At 45.5% G+C, this 23,160-nt stretch overlaps 1 protein-coding gene across 1 annotated transcript in view; it reads left to right on the top strand.

Annotated features, from left to right (window-relative positions):
• The first annotated feature begins 1,464 nt into the window (after positions 1-1,464).
• The window catches only part of LOC116957581 (guanylate-binding protein 1-like), a 71,399-nt gene continuing 49,703 nt past the window's right edge, over positions 1,465-23,160 (top strand). The window contains exons 1-3 of the mRNA XM_032979821.2: positions 1,465-2,708; positions 8,508-8,556; positions 22,183-22,208. Of these exons, the coding sequence (XP_032835712.2) occupies positions 2,519-2,708; positions 8,508-8,556; positions 22,183-22,208 (265 nt within the window). The 5' untranslated portion in view covers positions 1,465-2,518. The remainder of the gene's footprint in view (positions 2,709-8,507; positions 8,557-22,182; positions 22,209-23,160) is intronic.

Raw genomic sequence — 23,160 nt, 5'->3', positions numbered from 1 at the left:
TTAATCTTCTACTATAATAAAGGGAAATATTATTGGGAAATGCTACAAAAACTCGTAATTACTCAAAGTGCACTCAAATTATACATCATGATAACATGAGGGGGTCTCGATCCTAGCCTACATTTCTGGAAAAAAATGTTTGACTAAACATCATGAAGTCTACATAATTTTTTATTCATAATAAATACACGTAATTAGATAAAACGTGCCACAGACGGTTGACGAGCTATGCTGATTTTTGATCTTCAACCCAGACACTTAAATATTTCCAAATTTTCGAAGAATTCAATATGTGCTGTACGACCGGTTCGTGCTGTACTAGTAACACATTGGCTACGTTTTGTTTACGTGACAAACCCTTACTGATTTGCTGTGTCGGGTGGTGGCGGGTTTAACGACAAATCTATTTTCACGCGATCTTACCCAAAAGTATCCATTGTGGATAATATTGGTCGCGAAAGCCTAGGTGTTAAACGGTTTAAGTCTGTGGCACGACATCTTCTTGTTCATGTGACAACTTGTATTGTTTGGCTGTCAGTTGATTGAGGTTGTGATGTCGGACACCATTTGTATTAATGCATGTTTCTATATATGTTGAACTTCTTTCGCACCGTACGTAGCCAACCATGTTAATACAAACACAAAATACGCATCGTGATACCGGTTGTGAGAACCTGCGAGTTAAATTAGACTCGTGACGGTTTGCAGGCAAGGTGCTGTCACGTTTTACCCCCAGGAACAACTGCCATGGGTTCTCTTGTTAAATATTTTAGATGTGGTGGATTAAAAAATACTTTGAGTTGCCCTGACATATAGAGCGCTATATAAAAAAAAACAACGAGCATTGTTATAATCATTAGAATAGGTTTTTTCCCCTTTTTTTCTGGCAACAAAACTGAATTTTTTTTCATGTCTGCATTAACCACAATACTTGTGTTTGCATTTTGACCACAAGTATCGTGAGGAATGCAGACGTGATTCATCGTAACAAAGTTTCAGTTTTGTTGCCAGAAAAAAGGGGGGAAACCCTATTATTGTTATATTTTTGTACTGGTAAAGGACGTCTAATGATGTAGATGCTTACCCCAAGCCCTCATTACTTTGATATTGTATTGTCTTTCAGCTGTACGCCTTTTGGTGTCATCTGGTCTCGCACCAATTGAGACGAAGCTCAAAAGAAATCCATTTCTGGCGAGGGCCAATCAGTTTCAAGGACAATGCATATTATCAGTATGTTTTTTTTATTTGCACTGTGACCACAAGTGGTGTGGTTAATGCACACATGATTCCTTGTAAAAAGGTTTCAGTTGTGTTGCCATAAAAAAAGGGGAAAACCCTTATTCTTATATTTTGGTACTTGCAAAGGAGGTCTAATGATGTTATAATCATCATTACGTGTGTAAAGGTGTGTGTGTGTGTGTGTTGTTAATGTTTTCTCATTCCAAAAAAGAATATTTGTCTTCTTTGGTTCTTTCGGTAAAGTCACGTAGAATGATAATAAAATAATAAATTTATAAAATAAAATAACACAATAATATTCTCACGACGTTTCGGCCACAACACAAGCGGCCTTCAAGCGGTGTTGTGGCCGAAACGTCGTGAGAATATTATTGTGTTATTTTATTTGATCAATTTATTATTTTATTATCATTCTACGTGACTTTACCGAAAGAACCAAAGAAGATGAATCATTGCAGTCACGAAAGCTTTAAATCGAAAAAAAGAAGATTTGCTTAACCAAGTCTAAACCAGCACATCCTGTTTAAACCCCACTCACACACAAAGAAGGAATTGAAAGGTAAAATGCTCTGCCCTTCATTGCGCAGATTAACGTGGCAAGAGACAGACACGCACAGTCACAGAGACATATACTTAGATATAGAGAAGAACACGTAGACACGAACCCAGGTACACATACAAAAACACATACACAGAGACTGACACTCTTAGAGATACCGACACGTAGACACGAACCCAGGTACACATACAAAAACACATACACAGAGATTGACACTCTTAGAGATACCGACACGTATACACGAACCCAGGTACACATACAAAAACACATACACAGAGACTGACACTCTTAGAGATACCGACACGTAGACACGAACCCAGGCACACATACAAAAACACATACACAGAGACTGACACTCTTAGAGATACCGAGACACAGAGAAATATAGACACCGACCAACTTAACAAATCACAGATATACTTATAGATAGACACTCGTGGACACAGAGGCACAACAGACTGAAAGATACAGACATACACAGAAAAACTCACTTAGACACACACATAAACAGAAACACAAAAAAACATAGACACGTACATATACACAGAAATGTAGTAACAAACATACATACACACTTACAGAAACAAACATAGAAACAAACACCCCAGAGAACACCACTTAGACAAACAGAGATACACATAGACACGTACAGGAGTGCACACTTATAGGCACAAATAAACACACTTAGATACAGACACAAACGCACAGAGACGTATCACCATGTCATCTCCATATCCACCAAGGCCTATGCCGTTCATCATGACCGACGAGTACTCAAAGTTCTACGTCAACAAGGAAACAGCTCAGCTTCTGGGTAGAATCGACAAACCGGTGGTGGTGGTGGCAATAGTTGGAAAATACAGAACTGGAAAATCCTTCCTCATGAATCGACTGGCCAGCACAACGACAGGTGAGTGAGTGGTGTGAGTGGTGTGTGGTGTAGGTGAATGAGTGAGTTGAGTGAGTGGTGTGAGTGTGTGTGTGGGTGAATACGTGAGTGGTGTGAGTCGTGTGTTTTTGTGGGTGAGTGGTGTGTGTGAATGAGTGGGTGTGTGAATGAGTGGGTGTGTGAATGAGTGGGTGAGTGAGTAAGTGGTGTGTGTGGTTTGTATGGTGTGTGTAAATGAGTGGGTGAGCGATTGGAGTGGGTAAGTTAGTGTGTGAGTGAGTGTATGTGGGTGAGTGTGTGGGTGAGTGAGTGTTCAGAGTGAATTAGTGAGCTGAGTAAGCGAGGGGGTTATTGGGCGAGTTATATGCATCCAAATCTCATACCCGAGTGCCACTTTACGTGCAAAAACAAAGTGTTTAATCGAGTCAATCAATCAATCTTTATTTTTAGTTTAACACGTAGGCTTTCGCGACCAATATTATTCATAATAAAGGTTTTGGGGTTAGATCGCGTTATTTATAAATGTGTCGTAACCCTCCACCACCCGACATGGCCAATCAGCAAAAAAAGTGTCACGTTGACAAAAGAGAAAATAATTAACTACTTTAGCTCACCGGTGTGTTGAAGAGTGAATCCACAACATTTACAGTTTGAATACGACGTTTCGCTGGTAATTACATCCAGCATCATCGGGCATTTCGCCCGGGCATTTCGTCCGATGATGCTGGATGTAATTACCAGCGGGCAATTCGCCCGATGATGCTGGATGTAATTACCAGCGAAACGTCGTATTCAAACTGTAAATGTTGTGGATTCACTCTTCAACACACCGGTGGGCTAAAGTAGTGAACTATTTGTCTTTTGTCAACGTGACACTTTTTTTGCTGATTGGCCGTGTCGGGTGGTGGAGGGTTACGACACATTTATAAATAACGCGATCTAACCCAAAAACCTTTATTATGAATCTTTGTTTTGTGTGTGCGCCAATATCGCCCTCAATAGAGTACGCATCAACGCCAGGTCCGGATTAAGGTTTGTGTAGGCCCTCAGCACTTCTGTTTCGTTAGGCCTTCAGTAGGTTCTTCTGCCCCATGTTATTACTATCGCCACTGTTACTCCGCTTGTTTCACGCGTTGGTTCTTCTTCCAGCTGCTGGACAGATGTCGTTACTGTTGATAGGTTCATTGTTTAGTCTGTGCCCTCATTCCACGGGAGCACGCTGTATGCCATAGATAAGTAGATTTCATTTGACATATAAGAATAGGTTTTACCCTTTCTGGCAAAAAAGGCGTTAAGATGTTAAAACACCAAACTGAAACCTTTTGCAAGGAATCATGTCCGCATTATCCACATATACTTGTGGTGAACATGCAAACAAAAACACGCTCTGAAAGTATTACCAGAAAGGGCAAAACCTATTCTTAAATGTTGATAGGCAAGGGAAGTCCCATGATGTAGCTGCTCACCCCGAGCTCTCAATGTCCTGATAGTGCATTGTCTTTGTGCTGTTCACCTTTTAGCATCCTCTGGTCTAACACTGTTTGAGACGAGGCTCTAAAGAAAACTGTCTGGTGTGGACCAAGCAGGTTAAAAGACAATGCATTTATTATCATATCATTTTTTTGTTTGCATGTTCACCACAAGTATATGTGGTTAATGCAGACATGATTCCTTGCAAAAGGTTTCAGTTTGGTGTTTAACATCTTAACACCTAAATGTTGATTTAAAGCTTTCGTGACTGCAGTAATTCATATTCTTAGCTCTTTCGGTAAAGTCACGTTGAAGGGAAACAATAAAATAATAAAATATAAAACACAATAAAAATTCTCACGACGTTTCGACCATAACACAAACGGTCGTCATCAGGTGTGAAAAAACCAACGGCAAGAAACATTTGAAATAAATGTCGGTTCGCATTAATTTATTTATTTTAAAGGTGTATTTATTTATAAAAACGTCAGCGCCATGCGCAGCGAATTGACAATTTAGAAGGACTAGTCCATCTATGTTCTGAAAAGAGGAGGGGGGAGACGAAAAATTAATGTATGTCGTCTGGCAAGCTACCTTTTTTGGATGTCATAATAAAAAAGAGACCTGATGGTTCAATGAGCCACTCTGTCTACAGGAAAGCTACCCATACGGATGCTTATCTGAAACCGGATTCCCACCACCATCCATCACAGAAGAATTCTCTCATCAAGAAACTGTACCATAGAGCCCAATGCATATCCGACCAGGAACACATAGGCAGTGAACTCAAGCACGTACACCAAGCTCTTAAGGCTAATGGTTACTCTGACTATACAATCCGCAAAGCTATCACTCAAACCATGAAGAAGGACCCTCTTGAGGAGCCTTTCAAAACCATCACTTTACCCTACATTGCGGGGATCACAAAAAAGATCTCCAAAATCTTGAATAAACACTAGATCCAGGTCCATTTCAACACATTACATAAAATCCGTGATCTGGTTTCGTCTGTAAAAGATGTGATTCCGGACATACAGTACCCTGATGTCTACAAACTAAGTTGCCTCTGTGGTAGTAGTTACATTGGAGAAACCAAACGCCATGTCTCGGACCACATTCGTGAACACAAAGCAGACCTTAAACACGGTAGGACCATCACCTCGGCCGTGGCAGATCATTGTTATAATTCAGTAGGCTCACATGACATTGACTTTTCGAAGACAGGTTCTTTGTAAGCCATCTGGCTACCATGAGAGATTCGTTCATGAGGCTATCCACATATACACGCACAGAGACAATTTCAACCGAGAAGATGGATTCTGGCTTAGCAATCATTGGAAGGATTTGATAAACCATTTCAGGTCTTAATTGATTGTTCACGCTTACGGTGGCTTTCAGACAGCATACATACATTTTTCGTATCCCCCCTCCTCTTTTCAGAACATAGATGGACTAGTCCTTCTAAATTGCCAAATCGCTGCGCGTGGCGCTAACGTTTTTTATAAATAAATAAGCATTTTAAAATAAATAAATTAATGCAAACCGACACTTCTTTCAAATGTTTCTTGCCGTTGGTTTATTCACACCTGATGACGACCGTTTGTGTTATGGTCGAAACATCGTGAGAATTTTTATTGTTTTATATTTTATTATTTTATTGTTTGCCTTCAACGTGACTGTACCGAAAGAGCTAAGAATGTCTTAACACCTATTCTTGGTTCTACTTGACTTTACCGAAAGAACCAAGAATATGAATCCCTGCAGTCACGAAAGCTTTAAATCAAAATCTTAACACATGTTTCATTGCCAGAAATTATACAAATTTTCTTATATTTTCATGCTAGCAAGGGAGGTTCAATTATATTGATTTGAAAATATTGCAAAAACAAATTTGCAATGAAAATATCACGATCAGTTTATTTACGGCATTAATTTCTCTTTCACTGAAAGGAAAAAAAACGATTGACATGACTCTCCCACTTTGTATGTACACTGTTGCCTATCCTTGATATATAAATATATTTATTCAAGAAGATCTCTTGGTGTAATTTTTTGTCATACCAAAAAACTTGGTAATTTTGTTTTTGTTGGCCCTTGTAGTTTTCGTAGGCCCTAGGGACAATGCCTCCTGTGGCCCTGATCAGTGCACATTGCAGCCGAACGAGACTGGAACAGGGGGCATGGAACAATAGGAAAGAAACCCGTCACCACCTCGGTGGCTATGATCGACGGAGCAAAGTTAAATTGCATTGATGCTCGCAACGAATAGCATAAGTAGCTAGTGAGTAGAGTGAATAATAAGTAAAGAAACCATTTTTTTATTTGACATTTTTTATTTTTATGGGAAGGCGAGTGTTAATAGGTGTCTGTGGGGGGAACGGTAGTGTCGCGGTTAGCGCGCTGCGCTACAAAACTGGCAACCCGAGTTTGGTTCTCGCTCACGGCCAACACCAGTGACGATTTTCGAACTGGTCCTGGGCCCCCCCTAGGTCGACTCAGCCTCAAATGAGTACCTGGTGCCGTGTTTAAACATCACCACTAGGATGACAAAGGCAGTAGGGCATGGTGCTGGCCACCCATCCCCTCGTGTGCTATTGCCAGCCTTCATAGGTGCTCGCTAACAGTCTGTAAAGGCTATACGGAGGATCTTTGTTTTGGACACACCACGGAATTGAGGTACAATCGGCGCAAAGTCGGACGTATTGTGGCAGAAGTGTTCCAGATTTTTGGGGCTTCGCTCAAGGAGGCTTCGTCCCCGCCAGTGTCGTCGGGTGAAAAATCCATAAGCTGGGTAAAGTCTCGCTTCATTTCCATGGACAAACGGAGTGTACAGAATATTCGTGCGGATTGGAGGGAGATGCGGATGTGCAGGTAGATAGGAGCTAAGCCATCCCAGTGCCTCTGTAGGTTAGGAAAGCAGCAACCTTGAATTGGATATTGAAGCGGACTGGTAGCCAGCGCAAGCTGTGGAGGGTGGGCGATAATGTGTTAGAAATGGATAACCCTACTGGATCATCCGGGCAGCTGTAATCTGGCACTGACTGGAGCCTCCGCGCCAATCCAAATGGGTATCTCTGTGTGCGTAGAAGAGGGCGTTCCCATTGTAGGCGCAGCTTTCTTGTACCATAAAATAAGCTAGGCCTTAACTTGTGGGGGCAATAAGTCTGACACGTGTTTGAGGTGTCTTAAATCAAACTGTTTCTTTCTTTCTTATTTGCACAAAAACGAGCGATTCCTAAAGTTATATCTTCGCCTGTTCACGTACTGCATCACGTTGCCGCATGGTCAAAGACTGTGTCCACTCGCTCCCCGCGCAGCTCTTCTAGTAATTTTCCGTTTATACTGTCAAACCGGAAGTGACGTCATGGTTTCAACCAACGGAGCATCTAACCAAAGGGGGGTTAAATTTTGATTTAAAGCTTTCGTGACTGCAGCAATTCATATTCTTAGTTCTTTCGGTAAAGTCACATTGAAGGCAAACAACCTAATAATAAAATATATATAAAACAATAGAAATTCTCACGACGTTTCGACCATAACACAAACGGTCGTCTTCAGGTGTGTCGGTTTGAAGACGACCGTTTGTGTTATGGTCGAAACGTCGTGAGAATTTTTATTGTTTTATATATATTTTATTATTTTATTGTTTCCCTTCAACGTGACTTTACCGAAAGAACTAAGAATACAAAGGGGGGTTCTAAACAGTTGGAATATTCTAAATCAAATATGCCCAGTCTGTCAACAAATGTATGACAGATATACTTCAAATGTTTACGCAGAAATAATACATTCACTTTCTGTCTTATGGCTCTTACACCTATAATCCCAGGCGTGTTGAGACAAAGGCACAGAACTAATAGTTCCAGGTTTTTGGGCGGAGAGGAGCTGGCTCAATCCTTGGGAGTGTTCGGCTCGCGGTAGAGACTTGATGTGACCATAGCTGTGAGCTACAAGCGCACGTTCCAGCTCTGATCAAACGCACATCGGGGGTTGCGTGCCTTGGACACAGGGAGATAATAACATGATGTCAGGAGTTGTACATTGGAATTATGTCGGTCGGTCAACAGGAAGAATGGGGAGGCGTGCAGCTCAGCCATTTTTGGGCAAATGTAATAGTGAATTATTATACAATTTGATTGAACTGCCAAATTTTGGCCAACCCTTGAATTCACGTGGAATGATCTCGTTATGGTAAGACCCTTACAGCACGGAAAACAACTTGATGCTCAGGTGTTTTTTAACGTCTTTGATATTTACAAGTTATCGAATCCACTCGCACACACGTGCACAGAGATCAAATGAAAACTCAGTCGATGTGCTTTTCACGGCTTCTGTGTGTGACCCCCACAGGAGTTGTAACACCGAAAGAAGAGAGGACGACCAAGGTGGTGACTAAGAGGTCAGAGATTAACTGTCATAATTTAATATACTGTAAATGTTATCCACAATAGAGGTTTGTTTTGGGGTTAGATCGTGTAAATATAAATGTGTCGTTAAACCCGCCACCACCCGACACGGCGAATCAGTAAGGTTTGTCACGTAAATACAACTTAGCTAATTCGTTCCCAGTTCAGCACTAACCAGTTGTGTGTTGGAGTGTGAATTCACTACATTTACCATTCAACGCATTGATATTTACGCGATCTAACGCAAAAACCTCTATTATGGATAATATTGGTCGCGATAGCCGACGTTAAATCTGCAAATGTGACCCGGAAGTGTTTTGTCATTTTGTATCGTATCAAAATCTTATCAATTTCCTTCAGGTCCACAATTAAAACAATTATTCCACTACAAGACAGGGTATTTTGCTCATAGCGTATCAAAGACTGTAGCAAAAACAAAATAGTCAACATACTTCGCTGTGTATGTGTGGTGTAGCGGTTAGCGTGCTGCGCTACAAACCCGGCAGCCAGAGTATTATTCCTGCTCGCGACCACCAACGGCGATTATCTGAATTGGTTCTGGGCCTCCACTAGGTCGACTCAGCCTCAAATGAGTAACTGGTGCGGTGGGTAAAGGCAACCGGTTATGGTGCTAGCCACCCACCCGCCTGTGTGCCACAGTGCCGGCCTTCATAGGTGCTACTTTGCTAAAACACTTGCCCCAACAGTCTGTTCAGGCTATATGGGTGCTATTTGTCTTCGTAGTCACAATAGCGTACAACTTAAAAATGCACAATGGGCAAAGTTCTTATGGGCCGTCCATAAATGACGTCACGCGATTTTGGACGATTTTTGACCCCCTCCCCCCCCCCCTCGTCACATGGCGTCACAAAAAGTCAGACCCCCCTCAAATATGACGTCACAAAGCTCTGCACCCCCCCCCCCCCAACCATATTTCCATTTTGAAAATAAAACATGCTTCAAATCTCTTTAAACTATTGTCATTGTTGTGCGTCTTTAATATGGCGCTGCACTCTAAAGTTGTAGGAGTGTTGTTATAACAATTAGTGTTGTTATAACAATTCTATATGTATTTAAAGTTGCGCATTTTGATGTGACGTCACATTTCTCAACCCCCCCCCCCCTCGTCACACATCGTCACAAATGTATGACCCCACCCCTAGGTGCGTGACGTCATTTATGGACGGCTCCTTATGCGTCTCTCATCAGCCTTGCACCACCTGTGCAGCACTTCATTGCTCCCAGTGCTTCTACCAACCTCAAGCACAGTGATTTGTGCTTCGGTGGCTAGATGTTAACTCCCTCGCCTGATATACAAGAGGTCGTGGGTTCAATCCGGACCCTGATGTCTGCTGCTGTATATTTGGAGTCTGCGTCGCTCTCTTTCTCACCGTGGTGGTCGCGTAGATTTTTCTTGGGTTACCTCCGGTTTTTTTCCCCTCCACATTTACAAACATGCGTTTAGAGTATTTGGCTGCTGCTATACATTTCCACATGATGATAAGCCACTTCGTTGAGCTATTATTTGCGACTAGCTTTTTTGCTCGTGCAAGGACGGGTGTATATTGTAGTAAATATGAAATATTCAATAGAAATATTGTTCATCTCCTGATTATTAATGAGGGGGGGGTTGCCCCATGTAGAGTGACGTCACTCGTTAATGGTTATTGAGTGGTGCGGCATGTGGAGTGACGTCACCCGCTCATGATTATTAATGAGGGGAGGGGTGCAGCATGTGGTGTGTGCGACCTTGTGCGTTAGTTTAAATTTACACGAGGGCATAAATATTAATGAAGGGGGGGGGGGGGGGGCTCTTTTGCAATCACGTCACGTACGGATGTAGCGCTGTGCTGCGTAGATTTATTTTTCACCGTCACTTTCTGTAACAAAAAACGTCATTTTTGAAGCGACTTTGCATAAAAAAATATATTTAATTCAGCTCGACCTTCCTCTGCGTTCGTGTAAAAATTCACCCACTCATGTATATTAATGATGGGGGTGGGCCTCAGGTGGAGTTTCGTCACGCGTGGGGGTGGGCCTCATGTGGAGTGACGTCACGTGCGGGACACATTCTTGGCTCATATAATTTGTGATAACTAGGTCGCTTCTGAAAAAGGGCAGCATAGCTCATTGGGGCCTTACCTGGTGAAAAAGATAAATCCTAGTTATAGTTGGATTTCACCCCAATCCCTGATCTCTAAACATAAGGTCTCTCTCACCACCCACTCTCAATCGTGACTGTGCGTGCGCACCTGACTTTATTTGCTGGCTTCAAAACAATTCTCGTATACAGCTTTTCCCTTCTGTATACGTTAGATCATCAAATACCCGGTGGTTTCAGGGGGAAGGAGGCGCCGGATTTTCAAATACGCCAGATAATGTCATTATCTCCATGATTTAAAATTGATTTTTTTTTTGCACATTCATGCATGACAAGTTTTTAGGGTTTTCATATTTTTGTGTTTAAACTTTATTTATTATCTGAAATTAGCATAACTAAACATACAGTTAGGCAAAAATAAATATCCAACTTTAAAAAGTTGCTGCATTTACTATACCGTACTTAGTTATCTGCATGGGGTGATGTATATACGTTTAGTATTTTCATTTTTTCAGTTCTATGTAGTGTATAATGTACTGCGTAGATAATATTCGACACTGAAATCAACCATAGCTACGTTTTTTGTTAAGGAAAACTGCCGATCGCCAGACTGGTTACATACATTCTAGATTAAAAGTTTTTGTGACTGCAAGGATCCATACTCTTTGGTTATTTCGGTAAAGTCACGTAGGTGGAAAAAAAATCACGACGTTTCGATTGCAACACAAGCAATCATCATCAGGTGTGAACAACCACAGCAATACATATTTTTTTTACTGAATTGGGAGAGAAGCCAGAGTTCGGGCAGTTAAATAACTCAGAGACGGGGGGGGGGGGGGGGGGTTGGGGGGGGGGGAAGGGAGGGGTGAATGGGGAGAGGGAGGACGAGAGCTAGGGGCAAAAAAAAGAGCGAAGAAAGGGGGGAGAGGTGGGGAAAAGGGAGGGGCGAATGGGGAGAGGGAGGACGAGAGCTACGGGCACGCAGAGAGCGAAGAGAAGGGGGGAAGGGAGGGGGCGAATGGGGAGAGGGAGGACGAGAGATGCAGATACGCAGAGAGCGAAGAGGGGGGGGGGGCGAATGGGGAGAGGGAGGACGAGCGCTGCAGACACGCTGAGAGCGAAAAATCGACATAATTGCTGCCAACATAGATAATCGTGTCCACAGCAAAATAGCCATACTGCTAAACGCTAAGAATGCAATCACCTCGGTAAAATAGATTAGTACTCGGTAAATAGGATGGAAACAACTATGAACAGTTAAACTTTACTTGGTTAATAACATCTTTCCAGTGATTGCTCAATTTGTATCCATCCTCTCGGTTGAAGTTATGTCTATGTTTATATATCTGGATGGCTTCATGAACAAACCTTTGATGGTAGCCAGACGGCTTGCAGAGCACCTTGGTCTCGGAGAAAACAACATCATGAGAATGAGAATAAAATAATAAATTGATAAAATAAAATAACACAATAATATTCTCACGACGTTTCGGCCACAACACAAGCGGCCTTCATCAGGTGAAAGGACAGCGCTGTCCTCCAGACAGTCTCGTCCCTTCACCTGATGAAGGCCGCTTGTGTTGTGGCTGAAACGTCGTGAGAATATTATTGTGTTATTTTATTTTATAAATTTATTATTTTATTCTCATTCTACGTGACTTTACCGAAAGAACCAAAGAAGATAAATCCTTGCAGTCACGAAAGCTTTAAATCGAAATTTAACATCATGAGAGCCCACAGCATTATAGCAATGATCAGCAACGGCAGAGTAATTCATTCTGCCATGTTTTAGATCTGACTTATGCTCGCGGATACGGTCAGAGACATGACGTTTCGTTTCCCCAATGTAACAATCACCACAGATGCAACTTAGTTTGTAGATACCAGGGTATTGCAAGTCAGGAATGACATCCTTCACAGAAAGGGATTAGATACGGATTTTGTGTACTGTACTGAATCGGACCTGGATCTTGTGTTTGTTTAAGATTTTGGCAATCTTTTTGGTAAAGCCTGCTATGTATGGTAACGTGATGGTTTTGATCGGCGTGTCAGGGGGTTGTTTCTCCATGGTTGGAGAGACCGCTTTGCGGATAATGCTGTCTGTGTATCTATTCATCTTAAGGAATTGCTACCATCCTTATAAATGCTAAGAAACCCGTTAATAACATCAGCAAAGACGAGTGCTTGGAACTCGCAAAATTGAAAAAGAGGGGTGGCATAGTCATTCTTTCAGCCGACAAGGGCAATGCCACTGTCATCATGGATAAAACCACATACAACAACAAAATCCAGGACCTCCTTATTGATGGTAGCTACTCCAAAATTAACAAAGATCCCACTAACAGCCTGACCACAAAAACTAGCAATATCATTTCTAGTTCGACCTCTCTAATCGAACCAGCTGAACGACTCTCCCTAAAGCCTTCTGCTGCCAGACCACCCAGATTCTATGGTCATCCTAAGATCCATAAAGAAGGCACACCACTCTGACCCATCGTTTCCACTATCAACTCACCTACCTACAAGCTGGCCCGTTTTCTGTCTGATACCTTGCTTCCATTCACTGGCAAGACCACCTCAGCAGTGCTTAACTCAGCTCACCTTGTCTCTCTAATCAAGGGCATTTCATTGTCCCCAGATGATCTTCTCGTCAGCTTTTATGTAGTTTCTCTGTTCACCAAGGTTACAGTGCCTGACATCTTAGCAATAATTGAAGATTTAGTCCAACATGGACTGAACTCTGATGTCCCTACTCTGGTTAGACACTGCCTTACCAACACTTACTTCACCTGGAATGGTATTTTCTACAAACAAAATGAAGGTACACCCATGGGTTCCCCCTTATCACCAGTGATAGCCAGTGTCTTTATGGAGAAATTTGAAATTGATGCCATCCAGACATCCACCCTACGTCTTTCCTTGTGGAAGAGATGGTGATGATACCTTCGTCATTTGGCCACATGGCCTGCCAGCATTGAAGCAATTCCTCAACCACATCAATTCCATGCACCAAACCATCAAATTCACCATGGAAGTGGAGAGGCATGGTAAGCTACCATTCCTGGATGCTTTGTTTGAGAAGAAGCTTGATGGCTCTTTTGGACATTCTGTCTACAGGAAAGCCACCCACACATATTCCTATTTGAAACCTGAATCCCACCACCATCCGGCACAGAAGAATTCCCTCATCAAAACCCTACACCATAGAGCCCACTGTATTTCTGACCAACACCGCCTAAGTGAACTGGAATACGTACACCAGGTCCTCAAAATGAATGGATACTCGGACCGTACTTTCCGCAAAGCTGTTTCTCCAACCATGGAGAAACAACCCCCCTAAGACGCCGATCAAAACCATCACGTTACCATACATAGCAGGCATTACCAAATAGATTGCAAAACTTTTAAACAAACACAAGATCCAGGTTCGATTCCGTACAGTACACAAAATCCGTGATCTAATCCCATTTGTGAAGGATGTCATTCCTGACTTGCAATACCCTGGTGTCTACAAACTAAGTTGCATCTGTGGTGATTGTTACATTGGGGAAACGAAACGTCATGTCTCTGACCGTGTCCGCGAGCATAAGTCAGATCTGAAACATGACAGAATTAATTCCTCTGCCGTTGCTGATCATTGCTATAACGCTGTGGGCTCTCGTGATATTGTTTTGTCCGAGACCAAGGTGCTTTAAAGCCGTCTGGCTACCATCAAAGGTTTGTTCATGAAGCCATCCAGATATATAAACATAGACATAACTTCAACCGAGATGATGGATACAAATTGAGCAATCACTGGAAATATGGTATTAACCAAGTATAATGTAACTGTTCATAGTTATTTCCATCTTATTTACCGGCTACTAATCTATTTTACTGAGTTAATTGTATCCTTAGCATTAAGCAGTACGGCTATTTTGCTGTGGACACAATTATCTATCTTGGCAACAATCATGTCGCTTTTTCGCTCTCAGCGTGTCTGCAGCGCTCGTCTTCCGTCTCCCCATTCGCCCTTCCCCCCTCTCTGAGTTATTTAACTGCCCGAACTCTGGCTTCTCTTCCACTTCAGTAACAAAAATATTTCTTGCTGTGGTTGTTCACACCTGATGATGATTGCTTGTGTTGCATTGGAAACGTCGTGATTTTCTTCCACCTACGTGACTTTACCGAAAGAACCAAAGAGTATGGTTACATACAGCCTTTGGCGCGGTTTTGCCGGTTTCGCCAGATCGGCCCGGGACTCACCTACACACCAACAACAACAACAACAACCGCCATTCGCCACTAAGTGGCGGTGACGTCACCACGACGCTTGTGCCAGGCTATGTGCACCCTGAGGCCACGTGAAGTGTCGAACGCCCGCTGGCAGGAGGTCACGGGGCAGACCCAGGTGCCACGGGTCGACTGACTGAGATGACTGGCTGATGCACCACCTGTGCCCCCTACTGTGCCAACCTGCTGTGCTTTAGCCACCCGGCGCTCCGCTCGCTGTTGTGAGCGTCGCTCCTCCGCCCTCCGTTGTTGTTGGAGGGCGACTGCCTCCAACTGCCCAGTAGCATCCTTCACGAGCCTCCTCCACAGAGGCCGATCTTGACACCGCTGGTACCAGTCATCGGCAAGTCCACTCAGCTCCACGTCCTCCTGTACCACATCACTCCATCTCTTCTCTAGCCCGTGCCGCGCCCGCTTAGCCCCCTCAATCCGGCCAAACAAAAGCTGTTTCGGCATGCAGTGGCTGGGCATGCGGGCTACATGACCCAGCCATCGCAGCCTTGCCTGCCGGAGGAGCTCACCGATGGGACCCTGCCCAGATCTTTCAAGGATTTGTGAGCTCCTCACACAATCCAGTCTGGTTAAACCCAGGATGGATCGTAGGCAGGCCAGCCTAAATGTTTCTAACCGGCGAAGATGTTCCATTAGGGGGGTCCACGTTTCGCAAGCGTAGAGAAGGGAGGAAATGACCGTGGCCGAGAAGACCTGAAGCTTAGTGCGGAGCGACAGACCAGGTAGCTTCCACACAGCGTTACACAACCGATGAAAAGATATTGCCGCTCGACTGATTCGGAGTGAGACCTCTGCTGTTAAACTGGAGCCAGTCATAAGCACACTGCCCAGGTATGGGAAACTCTCCACTCTCTCCACAACTGCCCCATCACCGATTGGGAGTTGTGGGGGTGGAGTGTCCGATGGTACAAAATACCCAGGCAGGTGCTTAGTTTTGGTGGGGCTGATGGTAAGGCCCCACCTCTTAGTGGCACGCTCCAGTCTCAGCAGCAGCGTCTCCAACTCCTCCTCTGACTGAGCAGCTATTACCAAGTCATCAGCATACATAACGTGGTTGAGCAATAGGGAGCCATCCCTTGACCGCACCCGGGCATCGATTAGCCTCCCATTATATCTGTACCATATGGAGATTCCCCCGGTACAGCTATTGAAGGCTTCACGAACTACGTGGTCAAAATAGATGTTAAATAATGTGGGAGCCAGAGGACATCCCTGTCGCACCCCAAGGTATACAGGGAATGGCTCTGACTCCCGGCCACGTAGTTTTACCCGGGCCCGCTCACCATCATGAAGGTCCTTAATGATCGTGAGCAGAGGGTCAGGTACTCCAAAAGCACGAAGAACGACCCAGAGCCCAGGCCTACTGATGGTATCATAGGCCTTGACCAGGTCAATAAAGCAGAGATGTAGGTCTTGTTGGAATTCCCTACACCTCTGCTGTAGCAGACGGACAGAAAATATGGCATCTGTGCAGGACCGCCCTTTCCTGAAACCGCATTGGGGCTCCGCAAGCCTCTCCTCAGCGTGCCTGGCAAGGCGATGCTGAATAATCCTTGCCAGGACCTTTCCCGGCACACTGAGGAGTGAGATGCCCCTGTAGTTGTTACAGTCTGTGCGGTCCCCCTTCTTAAAAAGGGGGACCACCAGGGCATCCTTCCAATCCTGCGGAACCCGTCCAGTGGTCCAGACTGTTGTTATGATGTCATATAGGGCAGTCTGTGCACAAACGCCACCCTCCCTCAGCATTTCGCTTGGGAGATCATCTCTGCCCGCTGCCTTTCCTGGTCTCAGACTCCGGATCGCCTTCAATACTTCATCAGCAGCTGGCACCTCAGCCAGCCACTCACAGGGGGTGACTTCATCCAATATTTGAGGCACCGCAGCCTCAGCAGGGTCATCCTCACTTTGTGCCACGATGTTTTCCTGGCTGAGGGATTTTCCCTCCCCCAGGACCTCACAAAAATGCTCAGCAAATCTGCGAACCTGTTCTTGGGGGTCGGAAATTGGATCACCGTTTTTTCCCCTAATGATGGTAATAGGTGTGGCGCTGCAGGTTACTTTTTTGATGGAGTTAAATAGAGATTTGTGATCACGGGCCACTGAGGCAGACTCCATCTCCTCAGCAACCCGCGACCACCACCCATCCTTGCAGCGCCTCACGGCTCTCCGAACCTCCGAGCGAAGGCTGCGGTAAGCCTCCTCATTCTCTGACATGGGATTCTGTAGCCGATGACAGTGGGCCTGTCGCTTTTTCTCAACCATCCTGAACAACTCCTCTGTCATCCAGGGTGTCTGGGGAGGTCTGGACCGCGTACCCAAAGCAGCCATTGCAGCTGCATGAGTCACAGTCCTAAACCTCGCCCATTTACCCTCGACATCAGGAGGAGTCGGGGACGATGCCAATCCCAGCCGCAAGCGATGATGAAATTCTAGCTTGCAACTTTCATCAGATAACTGAGACCAGGCCACTTTAGGTTGGAATGGGGTCCTGGGTGTACACCCACCACCGGAGTGGAAGAATGGCAGGCGCATCTTACAGATGACTAGTCGATGGTCAGAGGGCAGATCAGCTCCACGGTAGGTCCTGGTGTCAAGGACATGGGCTCGCATTCGCTGGTCCGTCACTATGTAGTCCAGCAGATGTTCTTGCTTGGACCCGGCATGCATCCATGATGTTGTGTGGATGCGCCGATGCCGGAACAGCGTGTTGGTAATTACAAGCCCATGGGCTGCACAAAAATCTAGCAGCCTCCTACCGTTGTTATTGAGCTGATCTGGCCCATGCCCTCCAATCACTCCAGACCAGATGCCAGTATCATGACCAACTCGGGCATTGAAGTCACCCAACATGATGACTCTATCCCGAGGGGCCACTTTAGCCAGCACCTGTGACAGGAGGTCATAGAAGGCATCTGACTCATCGGCTTTGCCTGCATCCCTCCACGGATGTTCATCTTCGGTGGGGGCATAAGTAACCACGACCACCATTCCTCGCCTCCGGTTGATGGGAAGGCGAGCCCAAATGAGCCTGGGGCTTACAGCTTCCCACACCTCACCGCCACGCTCCCACGCCCCCGTCATTCTTTTGTGCAAAAGAAGACCCACACCCTGTTGTTTGGCAGTCTGCTGCCCCGAGTAGAGGACTGTCCACCCCTCATGGTGGCAGGAGCCAGAGCCGGTCCACCGGACCTCCTGAATGCCGCATAGATCCAGGCGGTACCGGTCCAGCTCCCGACAGAGGAGTGGCAGCCTCTCCTCTGCAGTGAGCGTTCGAACATTCCACGTGGCCAACCGTAGTGGCTTTTCGTTGTTTCTGGAGTAGCCCCGAGGGTAGGTATTCAATCTCCTGGCTCCGCCAATTGGGGTTTGGCCAGGAGACGTCATAGACGCCTGGCCCCCCGGGGCCTCCGGCACAAGCTTAGTTGTTACATATTTCAGTTTAATTCGTAGTTTCGTGGTAATTAATTGAAGGTGGAGGGGTTACCAGCCCCTCGCACCCGTCCAGAGCCCCCGTTTAGCCCCTGTGGTGGACACATATGCCATGAGGGGAGGAGCCAATCAAAATTGGATCTCCCCCCACAGCACTGTCCACGACAGAGTTGCCCGTCCGGCACCGCGAGGAGGTAGGGGGTTGTTTTGCCGGACACCTACACACCACCACTCACCCCACACACATGACCTCTCACCCCACACCCATGACCACTCGCCACCACACCTCCACTCATTCACACACGTGACTACTCACCTGCACACACACCTCCACTCACCACCACACCTCCACATACCCCGATTTGTACCTTCCCCTTTTACGTACTGTGGTACCTCGCCATAACATTTTCCATATTTACGAACTTGACCACATAAGACCAACATTTTTGTTACGTTGCACGGTAACATTCATACGCCAGATGGCGCCAAAGCGTCATAAAGTTTACGGTACCTCTACTCTTCACCAATAACAGCTATTGTGATTTTTTCACCCCCCCCCAAAAAAAGACAGAATTCGCGTACGCAACGCACACATATAATGTACAGGCATGATCTTAATGGCTGTACATTATGCATGTTAATTAACTGTGAATAAACAAACCTATGGTAGATATATTCTTGGGTATTTCAGTTCAGCCAACACCGCACGACTGAGGCGAGCAGAATCCCACTTACTCTTACTTTTTTTTTCCACGTACCATATTTATAGCAACTTTTGTTGTTTTACAAGAGTAAACTATGTTCAAATGATAGATTACTAATAATACATCGTCTAGTAGACGAGGTAATATACCTTAACATATCAGTAATATGCACTTACTTTTCACACCGATTTGCCAGTATATAATAACAATGGGTTACTCAGCATCCTCCGTCTTGGTAGTGTACCACGTTACGATCCACTTGTCCATATCTCTGCTTTGGTTCAAGTTCTTTCGATTTACTTTCTGGTTTTCAAAAACGCATCCTGGGAATAAACCGGGGTATGCCTGAACAAAAATACAACGATCCCCCCGTAATGGCCTTTAACAGGCTGTTGGGGCAAGTGCTGTAAGCGAGCACTTTTGCTGGCCAGCACGACACCCGAGTGGGAGGTTGGCCAGCACCATGACTCCCCAGTGGCAATATTTTTACACACCGCACCAGGTTACTTATTTAAGGCTGAGTCGACCTAGGAGAGGCCCAGGGCCGGTGCAAATAACCACAATCCCTGGTGTTGGCCATGAGCAGCAATCGAACTCTGGTCGTTGGGTTTATAGCGCAGAGCGATAACCGCTACGCTACCTCCACACATCACCACTCACCTCCAACACACGACCAAAAATCGCACCACCACTCACTTTCATATACTACTGCTACTATCCACCACATAATTCTGATATACACAGTTGGCAAAGTTGCGAAAGAAGCCAAACAACAGCAACAACCGCCATTCACCACTAAGCGGCGGTGACGTCACCATGACGCTTGTGCCAGGCTATGTGTACGTCGAGGCCATGTGAAGAGTCAAATGCCCGCTGGCAGGAGGCCATGGGGCAGACCCCGCAGGTGCAAATAGGTCGACTGACTGAGATAACTGGCTGATGCACCACCTGTGCCCCCTGCTGTGCCAACTTGCTCTACTTTAGCCACCCAGCGCTCCGCGTCCTTCACGAGCCTCCTCCACAGAGGCCGATTGTGACACCGCTGGTACCAGTCATCAGCAAGTCCACTAAACTCCACATTCTCCTGTACCACATCACTCCATATCTTCTCTATCCCATACCGTGCCCGTTTAGCCCCCTCGACTGGCCAAACAAAAGCTGTTTGGGCATGCGGTGACTGGGCATGTGGGCTACATGGCCCAGCCAACGCAGCATTGCCTGCCAGAGGAGCTCACGGATGGGACTTTGTCCAGATCTTTCAAGGATTTGTGAGCTCCTCACATAATCCAGCCCGGATAAACCCAGGATCGGTCGTAGGTAGGCCAGCCTAAACGTTTATAACCGGCGAAGATGTTACATATTACATTAAGGGGGTGCAAGTTTCGCAAGCGTCGAGAAGGGAGGGAGTGACTTTGGCCGAGTAGACCTGAAGCTTTGTGTGGAGCGACAAACCAGGTAGCTTCCACACAGTGTTACGCAACTGATGAAAAGATAATGCCGCTCAACTGATTCGGAGTGAGACCTCTGCTGTCAAACCAGAGCCGGTCATGAGCACACTGCCCAGGTATTGGGAACTCTCCACTCTCTCCACAACTGCCCTATCACCAATTGGGAGTTGTGGGGGTGGAGTGTCCGATGATGCTTAGTCTTGTTGGAATTTCCTATACCTCTGCTGTAGCAGACGGACAAAAAATATACTTTTTGTGCAGGACCGCTCTGAAACCACATTAGGGCTGCGCAAGCCTCTCCTCAGCGTGTCTGGCAGTGATGTTGAATAATTCTTGCCTGGACCTTTCCTGGCAAATTAAGGAGAGATGCACCTGTAGTTGTTACAGTATGTGCAGTCCCCCTTTTTAAAGTGGGGGACCACCAGAGCATCCTTCCAATGTCATGTAGGGCAGTCTGTGCACAAACGCCACCTTCCCTCAGCGTTTCGCTTGGGAGATCATCTTTGCCCGGTGCCTTTCCTGGTCTCAGGCTCACCTTCGGTATTTCCTCAACACCACCATTCACCCGACATCCATTCACTCACCTCGTTACACAACTACTCACGTCTGTAGTGGCATTACGGTGTCATGCCACTGCTCCCTTAGTGTAATGCCAGCCCCAGTAAACAGGGTGTGGAAAAGTGCCTGGAGCAGGCTGGGCCGAAGCACTCCGGTTGTAACCGAGGGGCCTCTTTGCCAGAGGAACGGACCCCAGGACCCCGGGGAGAGGGGCTGAGGGATGATTTAATGACAGCCCAGGAACTTTTCGAAGGTTCTAGAAGGTGGTTGTGGCCAGGGGCGGAGAGAGATGGGGCTGACTATAAAAGCCGGACCCCTGAATAGGTCCAGCTGTTGTTGAACATTTGAAGACCTGGAGCTGCCATCTGAAAATCCGAAGACTCGCCCTGAGAAGACCCCGAGGATCGGACCCAAACCGCTGGCTAGGGTCGGGCCGAGTACCCAGTGTCTGGGCACGATAGCCCAGAGTGCAGAGCCCGAACGCCTGGCTAGGGTCGGGCTGAAGCTTAACCAGTGTAGGGATGAAGCTTAACCAGTATGAGGGCATAATAGTCTGGAGGAGATGCCTCCCTAGTGTATCCGGTGGAAGGGGCCGTTACCCTTTTGTGTAAGCTCTGTTAAGGTCATAAATAAACGTGTTGCCTACAGTGAGTCTCGCTCTCCATGATTACCCACTACACGTCTACAAACCTCCTTACCTCTAGAATCACCCTCGACACACCACCAAAAAAACTCGCACACCACAACTCACCTCCAGTACACCACCAATACCTAACACAACACCGCCGACTTCAAACACACTACCAACACCCTCACACACCACACCACTCACCTCCACAAATCACGACGTATCTCCACACACTAACACTCACTTCTACATCCCACCGTCTCTTACATCCATTCACCTGCACAGCCATGTATTATTTAAGCGAACACATTTTTTTATATTATATATTCACCTAACGTATTTTAGAAAAAATGCAATGAATAATAATGATCATATTTAGTAAAAATGTTAGATACGTTTATTGTCTACCTTATATCATGAGCAATGCAAGTGCATGATTCTAATACACTGTTTATTTTTTCTTGCAGCGAACCGGGCGATCAAGCCAATAAAGGTATGGTCACTTCCCCTTTGCACTCTCACAGCAGAGCAAACTAGCGTCTGACCTGGCTAAGCGTCAGCAGATTTTGATGTTTTTTTCTGCAGAGGTTCATGATCTGCGCCCAGCAGTCACCTCTTTGTAAATTGAACCTCATGGCGGGACCCCGGGGTCCCATAAGCCACCGGCTCTCGTATAAACTGCGTTGTGACGTCATTATATCTGTGGAAGGCAAACTATACGGAAATCTATTCCTCTCGACGAGCTCTCTATACGATTTATTAATCAAAGTTTCAAAGTTTTGTTTATGACTATGGCATTCGTCCTCGCTGCGCTTGGACGACATGACAACAGAATGATCCGTGCCAGTTGGCGATTATGTGCGTGGTGGGATGGAGTCGCCAAAAAAAATAATTAATTACGATTTTGATTTCTGTTTATTCAGGACCCCGTGGTCCCACCATGTGGTTCAATTATGCGATTGTAATAACTATGAAACACTGCGTGCCAATCGCTTCCTGGTGCGACATCTGAAAAAAAACAGCAGGCCCTGGTCAAAATATGGCTCCTGGTTAACATAAAACAACACTGCCGACATTAACTTGCTAATCTCCCTCAAATCTCGCTCTAATCTCTCCTATTAACACAGTGCTAATCTTGACATGCTGATCTCTCCCTAATCTCTCCCATTAACACAGCTGATGTGTGTCAGACCCCGTCTGCTTGCCCTTGGATTGCATCCACCTCAAACCTATATAGCCTTTTTGTTGTAGCAGCTCTCCCGCTGTGTTTTTCCTGGTTCAGCAGTTCTACTGCTGAATTTTTTTCGCCTGAGGATGATTGCTTGTGTTGCGATCGAAACGTTGTGATATATTATTTTTCTACCTACGTGACTTTACCGAAAAAAACAAAGAGTAAGGATTCCTGCAGTCACGAAAGCTTTAAATCAAGATTGGATTTTACAAAT

This window comes from Petromyzon marinus, chromosome 77 (genome assembly GCF_048934315.1).
Source record: "Petromyzon marinus isolate PM22_M1 ecotype Great Lakes invasive population chromosome 77, UKy_Petmar_22M1.pri1.0, whole genome shotgun sequence".
Taxonomy (NCBI): Eukaryota; Metazoa; Chordata; class Hyperoartia; order Petromyzontiformes; family Petromyzontidae; genus Petromyzon; species Petromyzon marinus.
This window is presented reverse-complemented; position numbering and strand designations above follow the sequence as displayed.